The 14,526-nt window shown below is 40.1% G+C and overlaps 1 protein-coding gene across 3 annotated transcripts in view; it reads left to right on the plus strand.

Moving 5' to 3' along the window:
* CHD6 (chromodomain helicase DNA binding protein 6) overlaps positions 1-14,526 on the plus strand; it is a 181,936-nt gene that overhangs the window by 148,466 nt on the left and 18,944 nt on the right. For all 3 annotated transcript variants that reach the window (XM_081034142.1, XM_081034144.1, XM_081034143.1), the window contains exons 28-30: positions 11,238-11,298; positions 12,002-12,218; positions 13,712-13,920. In XM_081034142.1, coding sequence (XP_080890268.1) covers positions 11,238-11,298; positions 12,002-12,218; positions 13,712-13,920 — 487 coding nt within the window. The remainder of the gene's footprint in view (positions 1-11,237; positions 11,299-12,001; positions 12,219-13,711; positions 13,921-14,526) is intronic.

Below are 14,526 nucleotides of genomic sequence, written 5' to 3' on the forward strand. Positions count from 1 at the left end.
GCCTGCCTATAGATCCTGAAGGTTTTCTTCTGTTGTTGTTTTTACCCCTAAAAGTGTTTGATTTACATTTAAGTCTATGATCTATTTTAAGTTAATTTTCACGTAAATGGAGAGAATTGTATTACGGTTCTTTTTTTGACATGTTGATGTCCAATTACCCTGGAACCTTTTGTTTTAAAAATCTTTCTTTCATTGAATTGCATTTGCACCTTTGTCAAGAAAGATCCACATATTTGTGTGGATCTGTTTCTGGGTTCTCTGTTCTGTTCCATTGATCTATTTGTATATTCCTCTGCCAATGGCATATATATTGATTTCTGTACCTATATAGTAAGTTTTAAAGTTGGATCGACTGGTTCCTTTCTTTGGAGTGATTGCAAATGATGTTGTATTTATGTTTATCTTATATCCTTCAACCTTGCTGAACTCAATTACCACTTAGTTCTAGGTTTTTGTAGGGTTTCTTGAGGATTTTTTTTTTTACATCAACAGATTGTTTGCAAATAGGGATAGTTTTAGTTTTTCTTTTCTGATCTAAAAGCCGTGTGTGTCCTTTTCCTGTTTTATTGCATTGTCTAAAACTTCCAGCATCGTGTGAATAAGAGTGATGAGAGCAGACATCCCTTGTTCCTGATATTAGAGGGAAAACATTCAGTTTTTCATCGTTGAGTATAATGTTAGCTCTAGGATTTTTGTAGATGCTCTTTATTGAAGATGAGGACATTTCCCTGTATTCCTCCTTTTCTGAGAATTTTTATCATGAATGGATATCAAATGCATTTTTTGTACCAGTTAATACAATGTGAAAAATTGTATGGTTTTTCTTATTTAGCCTGTTAATATTGTAGATTACATTGATTGATTTTCAAATATTGAACCAGTGTTACATCCCTGGTTAAACTTTACTTGGTCATGGTGTATGATTCTTATTGTTGAATACTATTTGCTAATATTTTCTTAAGGATTTTTACATCTATATTCACAAGGGATATTGGTCTGCAGTTGTCTTTCAGTGCTATATTTGTCTAATTTTTTTTTGTTTTTTTTTTCCTTTTATTTCAGGTGTACAAAATAATGTAATAGTTAGGCATTTAATGTCTGGTTTTGATATTGGGGTAATGTTAGCCTCATAAAATGAATTAGATGGTCCCTCCTCTCCTATTTTTTGATAGAGTTTGCCTAGAATTGGTATTAATTCTTTACATGTTTAGTAGAATTCTCCAATGAAACCATCTGGACCTAGAGATTGCCTTTTATGGCGAGTTTTTAAATTATGAATCCAGTTGTCTTTTATATTGGGTAAGTTGTGGTAGTTGGTGTTTTTCAAGAAATTGGTCCATTTCACCTGAGTTGTCAAATGTACGTGTGTTGAGTTGTTCATAACATCCGCTTACTGTCCTTTTGGTATCTGCAGAATTGGTAGTGAAATTCTGTTTCATTCCTGCTTTGGTAATTTTTCTTCTCTTTTCCTTTATCATCTTGCTAGAGATTTGTCTACTTTATCTTTTTGAAGAATCAGCTCTTTATTTTCTTGATTTTTCTCTATTTTTCTGTTTTAAATGTCATCGATTTCTGCTCTTTAGCATTCCCTTCTTCCTGCTTGCTTTGGTTTTATTTTCCTACATTTTTGGGGTGGCGGATTTGATTACTGATTTTTGAGACTTTCCTGCTTGTTTAATGTATGCATTTGGTACTATAAATTTACCTCACAGCTTCAGTTATGTTCCACAAGTTTTGCTATGTTATATTTTCATTTTCATTCAATTTAATATATTTCTTTAAAATTTCTCTCACGACTTCCTTTTTGAGCCATGGATATTTACACATGTATCATTTAATTTCCAAGTGGAGACTTACCTATTATTTTTCTGTTTTTGAATTTTAGTTTGATTCCATTGTGTTCGGAGCACACATGTGTATATTTCAATTGTTTTAAATTTGTTAAGGTTTGTTTTATGGCCCAGGATGTGGTCTATCTTGGTATATATTCTATTGACACTTTGAAAAAAATGTGTTGTGCTGTTGTTGGGTGGAGTGTTGCATAAGGTCACTTAGAGTCTGTTGGTTGATAGTGTTGAGTTCTTCTGTACCCTTGCTGATTTTCTGTCTAGGTATTTTCATCAGATTTTGAGAGAGGAGTATAAAGTCTCCAGCTATAATTATGGATTTGTCTACCAGTTTTATTAGTTTTTGCTTCATGTATTTTGCAGCTCTGTTGTTTGGTATATATACATTTAGGATTATGTCTTAGTGGATTAACTCTGCTGTCATTGTATAATGTCCCTCTGTGTCTCTCAGACTTTAATCTGATATTATTATACCTACTCCTGATTTCCTTTGATTAATGTTTTCATTCTATAATTTTTGCTATCCTTTGACTTTCAGCCTTTCTTTATCACTGTATTTGAAGTGAGTTTCTTTTAGACATCATATAGTTGGATCATATTTTTTTAATGCACTTTGCCAATCTCTGTCTTATAATTGGTGTATTTGGATTTTTGCGTTTAATGTAATTATTGATACATAAAGGTTTAAGTCTAATGTTTTATTGTTTTCTTGGCTTTTTGATTCTGTTTTCTTTTTTCTGCCTTCCACTGGGTTATTTGAATATTTTTTTATTTATCATTACTGGGGTTTTTAATTTAAATAGCTTTTAGTGGTTATTCTAGATATTTCGTTATATATACATAGTGTGTCACAACCCACTGGTATCATTTTCCCAGTTCAAGTGAGGTGTAGAAACCATACTTCATTTCGTCCCTTTACCCTTCCCCATTTATAATATAATTAATTGTGTTAAATATTTCTTCTACATATATTTAGAACCATATTAGACAATGTTACAATTGTTGCTACAACTGACAAATATAATTTAGAAAATTTGAGAGAAGGAAAGGCTACTGTATTTACCCCTATATTTGTTTACTGTGTTCTTTCTTCTTCCTGGTGTTCCAAGGTTTCTTTCTATTTTAAGAAATTGTTTTAGCCATTCGTTTAGAGTAGGTTTGCTGGTGACAGTTCTTCATCTGAGAATGTCTTAATATCCCCCTTCATTCCTGAAGGATGTTTTCACTGGATATAGGATTCTGGGTTGACAGTTCTTTTCTTTCAGCTCTTCAAAAATGTTGTGCCACTTCCTTCTGGCTTCCATGGTTTCTGATGAGAAATCCACTGTCATTCAAGTTGTTTTTCTCCTATAAGTGAGGTGTCTTTTCTCTCTTGCTGCTTTCAAGATTTTTTCTTTGTCTTTAGTTTTCAAGAAGTTTAACTAGGATTTTTAAAGTGGCTTTCTTTGAGTTCATCCTGTTTGCTCAGCTTCCTGAATATTTTGTAGGTTTATGTCTTCTGCCAATTTGGGGAAGTTTTCAGCCATTATTTCTTCAAGCCCTTTTTCCTCCCCTTTTGAGACTCTGGTGATATGAATGTTAGATCTTTTCTTATAGTCCCACAGGTCCCTAAGGTTCTGTTTAATTTTTTTAAATCTATTTCTCTCTTGTTCACACTGGGTACTTCCTGTTTTTCTGTCTTCTGGTTCTTTAATTCTTTTCTGTATTCTGCCATTGAGTTTGTTCACTGAGAATTTTTTTGGTTATTTTATTTTCAAATCTAAAATTTCCCTTTGGTTCTTCTTTGGCTATTTATTTCTTTGCAGGAACTTTGTTTTGTTCGTTGATGACTACTTTAAATTCTGATGTCAGATAATTCTAAGATCTCATCATTTTGGTGTTATTAGTATCTATTGGTTCTTTTGTCCTTCAGTTTGAGGTCTTCCTAGTTTTTAGTATAATTAATTTTTGAGTGAAATCTGAACATTTGAGTATTATATTGTGAGACTTATTTAAAAGGATCTTATTTAAAACTTCTGTTTTAGCAGACTACCTCTGACAACTCTCTCACAGGGGAATAGTGAACAGGTCTACGCCACCTTATCACCATGTGGGGGTAGAAGTTCATGTTATCAGTCAGCCCCCAGTGACACCCAAGGCGGGTGTTTCTTCTACTGATGGTCAGGAGTGGAAGTTTAGCTCATATGGTCTTTGCTGACACTATGGGTAGGGGTGGGTACCTCATTACTGTCAGGGACTCCATACTGGCTTTTGACACTACCCCAGAAGGGGAATGAGGCCCTATTACAGCCTGATAAAGGTGGATGTCTAGATTCCCCACTCAGCCTTTGCTAGTATGGGTGTTGTGAGCCACAATGTTTGATTTGTCATTACACTGGGATATAGTGGGTACTAACATTTTGTGTATTTCTGAACTGCTCTTTTCCTGGTTTTTTACTAGAGCAGCTTTTATTGGGGCTTTCTTTTTTTTTTCTTCTTTTTTGTTTCCTTTTTTTTTTGTCTGCAACATTTTGTCTATCCTGGCAGCCAGCTTCTTTACCTCTAAACCTAGGGTATATAAGGCAGTAAAACCTAGGGAACTCACCACTGTTTCATACCTTGGGTCCCAAGGTCACTAATTAGTCTGCTTTCTTCTCTTCAGTTTTCAGAGTTTTCTTGTGTTTTCTTTATGTAAATGTCCAGGGGTTTTAGTTGTACTTAGAGTGAGGAATAGGGGAAATGTGCATCTTCCCAGAAGCAGAAGTCTATACTGCATTTTACAAATGAGTTTCTGGTACTTTGCATAAGCAGACTGAAACCTTAACCAGGACCCAAGCACCATTTGATTATGTTTTCTCTGGCTTTGAGGAGTGGAGCAAATGAATCTGTTAGAATTTCAGGGATTCTGGGTCCTAGAGGTTACTGTAGCATTGTCCCCAACTGATTCCATTGCCAGGATAATCTCTCCTCGTTTGCTGATCACCACCTAAAAGTTAACCAATTCCTTTTGGTTCTAGTTTGGAGAATGTGTGGTATTTACTTTGACTCCCCTCACCTCTGATTCTTGTAACAGTAACAATGACATCACTTTCCCAAAGTGGAAAATAATTATTTTTCGAAGATATGTTTCCTTATCTCCCCCAAGGTTTGAGAAGCAATAAATCGAAGCAAATCAGCATGAAGCTTCAGACCCTGGACCTGGAAGAAGTTGGGTTTTGGTCTTGACAATGAAAATCCCAAGTTCTGCCATTCCGGTCCCTGGCTTATACTGTTAACTTCTTTTGTCTGGAATTTGGGATGTGTTTTCCCATAGAAAACAACTCAAGTACCAAAGAAATGAAAGGAATACCAAATACTCATGTGGAACTTGACTCTTTCCAAAGCACTATTTGCATTTGTTTCAGTTGATTCTCACCTCAGCCATGTGAAGTTAACACTAAAGATGTTATTACCCTCATTTGAGAGCTGAGGAAACGGAGGCCCAGGAAGTTAAAGAGCTCTGCCAAGTTCTCACAGCTTTACTCAATGGCAGAGTTCAGATTAGGTATTCTCTCGATATTCCGGTATTCTTTTTTCCAATCAAGTATTCTTTGCATAGTCAAGAAAGTAGAATGTTTATATATACACAATGGAATACTATTCGGCGGTAAGAAAGATGATATAGGACTATTTGTGACAACATGGATGGATCTTGAGAGTATAATGCTAAGTGAAATAAGTCAGACAGAAAAAGCAGAGAATCATATGATTTCACTCATATGTGGTATATAAACCAAAAACAATAAAAGAACAAGACAAAGGAAGTAGACTGTATTTCATTTCTACATACATGTGCCTTCCTCCAGGTAGCAGCTTCTATGCAAAGGCAGCTACCAGCCCAACTGCAGGCCAGGCCCAGCTGAACGCTGTTCACAATCAAGTTTACGTGCTTAACCATCAGCCTTTGATCTTGGAGTGTTCTGGACACTGAACGGCTTCCGGCAGAATTGATAAAATAATTTAAGTTTCCTTACATAGAGCAGGGTAAAAGTTCTCTGGAACTACGTTTTTATTCTTTTATAAAATTAATACCTCTTTTTCATTTTGCTCTTCAAACCCCTAAAATCTGGGCTATAGAATAATCAAAAGCAGATGGAATGGAGAGTGCTTACCCCAGATTTTGAGGTGGACAGATTATATAACAGATTAAGCTTGACTTCTAGTTCACGTGCTGAAATAACAAAAGGAAAAGAGCAGCCAACATCTGAACCAGGCCTTGTTCCCTCCCACCCCACACCTCCTGCACTGAAGACGCTGATTAGGTGTTTCCCTTCTCCCAGTTCTGTTCTCAGGCAGATCAGCAAGCAGGGTTAAAGAAGCACAAAGAGCCTGTCATCCAGGATTAGGGTCTTTTCTCTGAATTAAACAGACATGGCAGTAGAAAGATGAACAGTGAATACATTGGCAGAATCTTAGCATTGCAAGGAGCCCTACCACGGGTGTTGAGTGGTCTCTAAGTGTTCCATCCTCTCTACAACTTTGCTGTCAGGGGGGTCGTTCCAGGTAGGTTCAGGTACTTCCAGGAGCCTCTGGGAAGAAGAGGAGGAGTGTGCTGCCTTCCAAGGAAGCCCATTTCATTTGGGGGTGATATTTCCCTTATATTGACCCAGAAATCTGGCTAGCAGTTGGTTCCGTAGATTCTGTCTAGTTTTCTTCTGGTACTGCAAAGAACAAAACTGTACTTTCTTTTCTCTCTGATGGGATTTTAAATTCTTGAGGCTGGCTAGGTACCTTAATCCCTTTAAATCTCTTTTCAGGTGAAGTATCCCTAGCTCTTCTGCTTTTCTTCGTATCACTTCGGGTCCAGACCCCACACTACTCTGGTGCCTTCCAGAGCACACTGCAGCATTTGTCCTCTTAAAATGTGGCGGGAGAGAATCATAGAATGTTCAAGTTAAAAAGGACATTTGATCTACTCGATTCCCTTCCCCGACACTCTCTGTTTTAATACCAATAGAACTTTGGTAAACGGACTTCAGATGCAGCTGGAGTCAGTGAACCCATAGGGAAGTTCTTTCTTTTTCTTTTCTTTTTCTTTGTTTTTTTTTTTTTTGTTAAGGAGGGCACTGCTCGCAGTGGCCTATGTGCGATCGAACTGGCAACCTTGGTGTTAGTAGCACCGTGCTCTAACCAACTGAGCTAACCGGCCACCCCCCATAGGGAACTTCTCTAGCAGTTTGAAAGTTGACTTGCGTTTGGAATGGTCTGGAGCCTAGAATTATAAATGAAATCTTTCTCTGTATCAGTCCTCATATGTCGGAAAATAAACAACCATCTCTTAACAGAAGGAGGAGTAAGTAGTGGCACAGCCGTCACTCATACAGTCAGGCTGTAATCAGCGTGTTTGTCCTTGCTCCGCAGCAGTTCCTACTCCAGGTGCCTCTGAAACAAGGTCTAAATAAGTGGAGGATGAAGTCATAGCCAACATGTGCGCAGAAAAAATTCTTAACAGGGAAATTGAATGGCGAAAGTGGTTTGATTTCATTGTAGGAAAAATTCATCTAGGAGCTGAAAAGTCACCCTTACCAGTTTAAGAGTTTGAGGGTTCTCTGAACTGCAGTAATGATATTTGACTGGAGAGTAAAAAGTATTACTGGCTGAGGACACAAGAGCAGTGTCTCCCCTGCTCACACCTTTTTATAAATCCTGTGATCTTTACATAATAGGATCGTTGAGTTTTATGTTAAAGACATTTGATGTGTACTTACTTTCCAGGTGAAGTTTATGCAAGAGTAGTGGGGTGCTTTGTTTTCCTGCAAGACGAAAATCACTGTGGGATCTTTTTGACTCCACCTTAGTACCTCCTGTTACCTCTACACAGAGAGCTTTCACGTCTTCTTCCTGCGAACACCTTGTCCTTCAAAATGAGGCTCAGACATCACCTCTTGGGTGTCTTTTCCCCTTCCCAATTTGGGTCTGGTAGAGAGGGTGACTCTTCCTTGTGTTTTCACTGTGCAGAGGGGCAATTGTCGCACTGAATGGCCAGTCTTATTTTTTTTTTGAATGGCCAGTCTTTATTGACGTGTCCTACATAACCACCAGACTGTGGGCTCTAAAAGGATAAAGATTCCATTTTTTCCACTGTTTTAGCACCTAAACCTAGCACGCAGTTCCTGGCACTCACGAGACACTCACTGTTTATTAAATGAGACGACAGCTCATTGCAGTTGTGTTGGCCCTAGGATTTCCGAAGAGCATAGAGGAAATTCCCTGGGTCCGCAGGTTCCACAGGGTCTGTGCTGCCTCGGCCACCACCTCCAGGTAGAGGAGCAGCCACAAGAGAGACTAGACCTTATGTTTTCAGATAAGGAAACAGAACCCCACGCCCCCCGTAGAGAAGCGATGTGTGTGGAGGTAAGTTACTCTTAGTACTGGCAGTGCGTTTGATTCAGCCAGTGTGTCTCCCACCGGCCAGAGGCAGCATGGCACCGTGGTTAGAGATTGTCCTCTGGAGTCAGACTTTCTGGGTTTGAAGTCCGTTTTCACCACCTCATAACTGTGTGTAATATTAGACAAGATTAGCAATCTCCCCATTTCGCAGTTTCCTCTTGTCTAGAATCCTCATTATACCAGTAAATGAAATATGCACATAAGTACTCAGTGGAGACTGTACTCAGTACTCAAAGATCTTAATAGACATTTGTTGCTGATACACGCAGCCTCCCTTAGAGTACACATTTTAGTTAGAAGATAGAAATACTGAGTGATTATCTAATCATTGGGACTAATATTTAGTATTTCCTCAGTCCCAGCTACCATTTGTTGGGCGTTTGCTTTGTACCAGCATTTGATTAAACAGTTCACATAATCAACTCATTTGTGTCTCCCAGTCGCCCTATAAAGTAGTATATTACCTCCATTTTTGCAAATGAACAAATGAGGCTGAGAGAGATTGAACAACTTGCCCAGGGCTAGGGAACAGTGGACTGTCAGACTGCCAACCACATGCGTGTTCAAGATGGGGAAATTGCATGTTGTCATCAGTTTCTTTTGTTTTGACGATCTTGTCATCAGCACTCTCTGGGGTCCTTCACTCTGAAATGATCGATTCACACTCCTTCCAAGGAGAGCATTTCTTTCCGATTGTTTCACGTAGGCAGAACTTGAGATACTACAATAAACATTAAACTACATACCTCAGTGCTGGGCTTCCTGTGACCCCAGTCTCACTGTGGTAGGACACCACACACTTACATTCATGGCTGGAAGCTAGGAGTGTGACATCTCTTTCACTTGGGCTACTCATAAGCCAGGTCATCTCCATTCTGTCATTTCTATTGAACAGAAGTGCTCCCGAGAGAGGGCAGGATTCAGAAAAAGGCACTTGCTGATACCAGAATCTTTCCTTACCCGAGAGACTGCCCGCGGCCATTCATGTTTACTAACTGTGTACCAACAGCAACTATTGGGTAGACTGGCCAGGAAACTTGGGTGTCATGTGTGTCTGCCTCACACCGTGCTGGGAGCCGTGGATCTGGGGTATGGTGATGCCCGCAGCGGCCAGCCACATGTCCTAATGAGCCTGATCACTCCAGCGCCTGGCTTCCACGTTTCGCAGGCTGTGGAACATTTCTCAGTCTGGCAGTGTCTGTAATTAGAAATTCCAGCGTCCAAAGGATCTCCATGAATTCTGTGAGGCTACTCAAAAGTGTTCTCTCTGGCAGGAAAGGACATAAGGCATGGCCGGTTAGTTTTTGCTTATTTTTTACCACCTAAACAATGAGAGATGAGACGGTATACTTACGTGCCACTTCAAAATGGTATGGTAGCTCAGCCTAAGGATTCCACTCTTTGCTGACATTAGATGGCAGGAAGCAGTTTGGGCCGAGGAAGAGCTTAAACTTGAATTCCTCGATTCTAAATAGGTTTCATTCTCCAAAACAAATGTGCAACGTGGACTTTGTTTTTGCTCTTTTGTCATGATTTAGTGGTTGAAAGTATAGGCTCTCATCAGACTATTGTGTTTGAAACCCAGCTCTGCCACTTGCTAGCCATGTGACCTTGGGCAAGTTACAGAACCTTTCCATGGCTTGTTTTGTGCATCTATAAGATGAGGGTGGTAACAGTTTCTACCTCGTGAAGCAGCTCTGAGATGTCATGGAAAGGATTTTGCACAGTGCTTAAGTAACACGTCCAGTAATGTTAGCTATTTTCACCATTCTAGCAAAACAGAAACACAGTCAGAGAATGCACCCCAGTTTCCCTTTGCCCTCAAAGTCCATCCTTGATATGAGGGGCCCAAAAAAGTTTGAATTGTAACTACTGCCTGTCGTAGGTGTCTGTCCATTCCTACTGGATCTAGGTCTTTGTGCTGGGTGCTAGTCCAGGAGGCAGCAAACCGAAAGGACCAGTAAATACCTTAGGCCCGGGGGCCACAAACAGTCTGTCATATATTCTTCTCCCTCTCCCCCTTTCTTCTTCCTCCTCTTCTACTTCTCCTCCTCCTCTTTCTACTCTTCCTCCTTTTCTCCTCCCTTTAAAAATGCAAAACCCATTCTTTGAGGGCTAACACTCTCGGGGTCACAGTTTGCTCACCTGGCTTTCTCATCTGACCTGTGCTCTAAAATGGCCAAAGTCTTGAATCCTGGAGTTATTTTCTCCCATCATTCAGGTCAAAAGATACTAATCAAAAACAGAAGATGTGTTAAAAATGGAGTCCAGTTGAAAAATAGCACTATCTCTTTTCCCATCCTCAAACTCCCATGTGCCTTAAAGTAAGGAGCTTTGAAAGTTCTGTTCCTGAGACCAAGAAGGGGTTTGTGAAGGAATCCATTAGAGCCAGTTTGACAAATGCTCCAACTTGGATAAGCTCTGTAATATGGCTCCAGATTCACTTGAAGCCTCAGATTGTGGTTTTAATTTTAAATTCTTGAGATTTTGCACCATCAGGTTTCATGCCTGGAGCAGTCAGTCATGTTTTAGGAAATAGCGTCTGTTGCTGTGCAGTAAGAAAACCATAACGAACATGAGCGTGATACTTTCTCACAACCAAAATGCAAGCACAGCTTTTGTGAAATGGCTATTAAATTGCGAGTGACACTGGTAAAGCAAATATTTAAATTCACAGCTGAAATAGTGCTTGTAAAATATAATTGCCGGGGAAAACATTCAAGTTCATCTCTCTTTAAGCTGTAATTCTCTACAGGCAGAATCATTCCACACAGTTCCAGGGGGGAAATGCATATTTTAAATAAACCATTCTCTGGCTCCCTTGAAACTTGTGTGAATAAACTGTTTCTCAGGGACCATTTTGGTCTTTGTGATATTTGCAGGCAGGAGATGCTTCTTGAGCATGTTTACTCCTGTGCAGGGCTACCTGAGGTGGCTTCTGAGCTGCAGGTTTACTGATGGCATGGCTTCATTTATCCCTAGGAGAGTTCCACTGATGGAGGTGATGGCAATTTTGGTGAAAAGAAGGATGACAGCCGGGCAGGTGAGACTGTGTCCTTCTGAAGGCAAAGAAAAGTAAGGTCCAGGTTTATAGTTATTGTGGAGTTCACATGTACTAAAAATGCTATTTGTTATAAGGAGCTCTTGTGAAAAGCCAAGTAAGTTGACCTTCAGCAATCTCTCCTGGTGTCACACAAGGAGCTTTAACGTGGCTCTGGCAAGCTTCCTCCACCTGGCATTGACATTCAAATGTGAATTCAATGTTAATATATGAAGTCAGGATGGAGTCTGAGAGAAAAAAAAGGAATTGTGGTTTCATTGATTTTTTTTTTTTTTAACTTAATTGAATTTGGGGGAGGAGAGTGAAGGGGGTTGGTTTTTTTTTTTTCAGTTTGTTTTTCTGAATATACGCTTAATAGATGCTTTGGCAGTTGGAAGGCCCAGCTACACATTTTTGCTCCAAAAGACACATTAGAGCTGATGGTCCAGTTAGGTCTTATTTTCGGGGAAACAGAGAAGTTCTCTATGGAGAAGACCACACAGAGTCTGCTTGTTACCGGCCTTAAAGCAGGGTCCTCGAATTAGTTCTGGGTTTGAGAGACAGCAGCCAACCACAACCTCAGACTATTTCTGAAGCAAAATTGCAGCCCTTCCAGCTATTCCTAGATCCTGGGCTGATTAGGTTATTGAGCCACCACTGTTTTGGTTCTGTTTGTAAATACTAATGTCCTCACTGATGTTTGAAGCCCAGGATGGCTCTGACCCAGACAAATCGCCCTGGCCAGTTTCATCTGCGCTCACTGCTCGTCTCAGGCGGCTGGTCACTGTTTACCAGCGCTGCAACCGCAAGGAACTCTGCCGACCTGAAATTCTGGGACCAGGTAACCAAGGATACTGGGTTCAGGAAGAGATGTTCAGGAGAACCTCCGAAATGGACCTCATCAACAAGGAAGCTCAAAAGAGGTAAAAGCCAATGGCAGAAGGGCTGGGTAAAGGTGACAAGAGAGGAAGCTGATAGCCAGAGGGCAAGTGTACTGAATGTTCTCGTGTGAAGTTAGGTAGTCTCAGAATTAATGAAATCCACTGTGATGGTGTTCTCATGCTGACCGGGGAGCCTGCTGAGATCTAGGACACCCTCTGCCCACAGTCCCAGACTTTCACATTTTCCAACTTAACCCTCTTTCCTAAGTTGGGCCCTAGTCTCTGGGGTTGTGGTTTAAAAACACCACGTTGGGTAAAGGTGACAAAGGGCATATATCACACTATGTTCTGTTAGCAGCAAAGGGAATAGTGTGCACAGAAGCTGTCTTATTACAGCTACCAGTCCTTAGCCTTTGAGAACAATAAATACCATAACGTGCCAACCTTAGAGGGAAGATATAAATTGCTAGGAGTTACTTGCCCATCTGAGAATTGAGCTGAAGATGGCTACAGAAGGCCAGCACAGGCCAGGAATGATGCCACCAGAAAAATGAACAAAGCTGTAATTCTTTGAGTCTTTATATCTCTCCAGAAGGATATAACAAACAGTGGATTAAATGAGCACCACAGAGCAAATTTAGTTACCTCTTTGCACTCCTTCTGGCTTTATGAACTTTGGTAATCAGAGGAAGTATTTTTCCCATCTTCCTTTCACAGCACCAAAGAGGAGAGTCGAATCAGAGCCCCTTGTTCCCTGCTTCTCACTCTTCATTGACCCCCTCGTTATCTCATTCCTTTGGGGTGGAGGTTATCTCTTCATTGACCCCCTCCTTATCTCATTCCTTTGGGGTGGAAGGTACGGTGCCCCTCATAAAGACTGGTGGAGTATAATAATTCAACTCCCTTAAGTCATTATCTTAATATTGCAGGATTTAAAGACTAGAGAACCCTAGTGTCCTAGAGAAGATAATCAAAATGGGAACCCTGCCTACATAACCGGGTAGAAAGCCCATATGCAATAGGGGGTCAAAGAAGGTGTGCGGCTCAGGGAGGCGCCTCCCTTCTGGACCAGTTTCCTGATCTATAAAATGAAGGAGGTGAATTTAATGGTCTGGAAGTGCCCTCCAGGTTTCTGTGATTCTGGGTTGTACAGGGGGACAAAAAAATAAGGCAAAATATTTAAGCATCAATAGTTTTTTAAAAATCTTATCTCTCGCGAGAGGAAATTAACAAGGTAACTTCTAAAGTTGCTGAATCAGGATCACAAGTATGCACACATGATTTAGAAATTGAGAGGTAAATACCAGAGGAAAGAGCTGGAAGGTTTGGAAGTGCTGGTAGGATGATAGGCTAGTTTTGTTACAAGCCTTTCAGCCCAACTTTAACTTAAATGAGAATAAACAAAATAGACAAACCAGCTCTACCTGCTTTCTTGACTTCATGGGCTCTTCTGGTAGGCGCTCAATAAGTTAGTTGCTGGTTTTTTAAAAAAGAAGGAAAGAACAGCTCACTCTCCCTTTCTGGTTAAATCGCAGGTGGACAAGGAGAGAACAAGCAGACTTCTGCAGAACAGTGTCTGCCTTTGGTGTCGTTTATGATCAAGAAAAGAAAACTTTTGACTGGACTCAGTTCCGCCTCATTTCTCGTTTGGACAAGAAGTCGGATGAGAGCCTAGAACACTATTTTTATAGTTTTGTAGCCATGTGCCGGAATGTTTGTCGTCTGCCCACGTGGAAAGATGGTGGTGAGAAAACTGTGTCATTATATTCCAGATAAGATAAGGAAAGAGCATGCTTATTTTCAAGGTTCAGAATTACTTTGGGTGTAATTAGAAAAGTGGAGTCTACCTGAAGAGTTCAGGTAGAGACAAGAGGTTTTTCACAAATTGATGAACTTCACATTAGATTCACCCTCATAAAATCTTTCTCGCAAAACGATGTAACTCCAGCAAAAACTGAAATTCAGATTAAAACCTCATAGAAACATTAAGTCTCATAGATTTATCTTATTCTAAACTTTGTAGCTTCCTTACATTAAACCTTAATAACTCTTTGTTCTCATGTGTTGACTTATAGCTGTGGAAAGGAAGTGGCTGTCATTTAAACATCCCCTGATACGATAGAGACTTTTTCTGAGAAATTTCTTCCCAGTTGGAATTATTTGCAGCAGCTTTCTCTGAGACCCTCTTCAGCCTCAGACTTATAGATAAACTTGCTATGGACCATATTTCAATATTTTAGGAAAGCTGACACATACATTGAGCCTACCCGGCATGGGTAGGGTGTTTTCATTCAAGCCAGGGAGCGGGATAGATTGGAAAAATCTGGACCTTGGAGCCACACTGACAGGA

Source organism: Rhinolophus hipposideros (genome assembly GCF_964194185.1).
Source record: "Rhinolophus hipposideros genome assembly, chromosome: 22".
NCBI lineage: Eukaryota > Metazoa > Chordata > Mammalia > Chiroptera > Rhinolophidae > Rhinolophus > Rhinolophus hipposideros.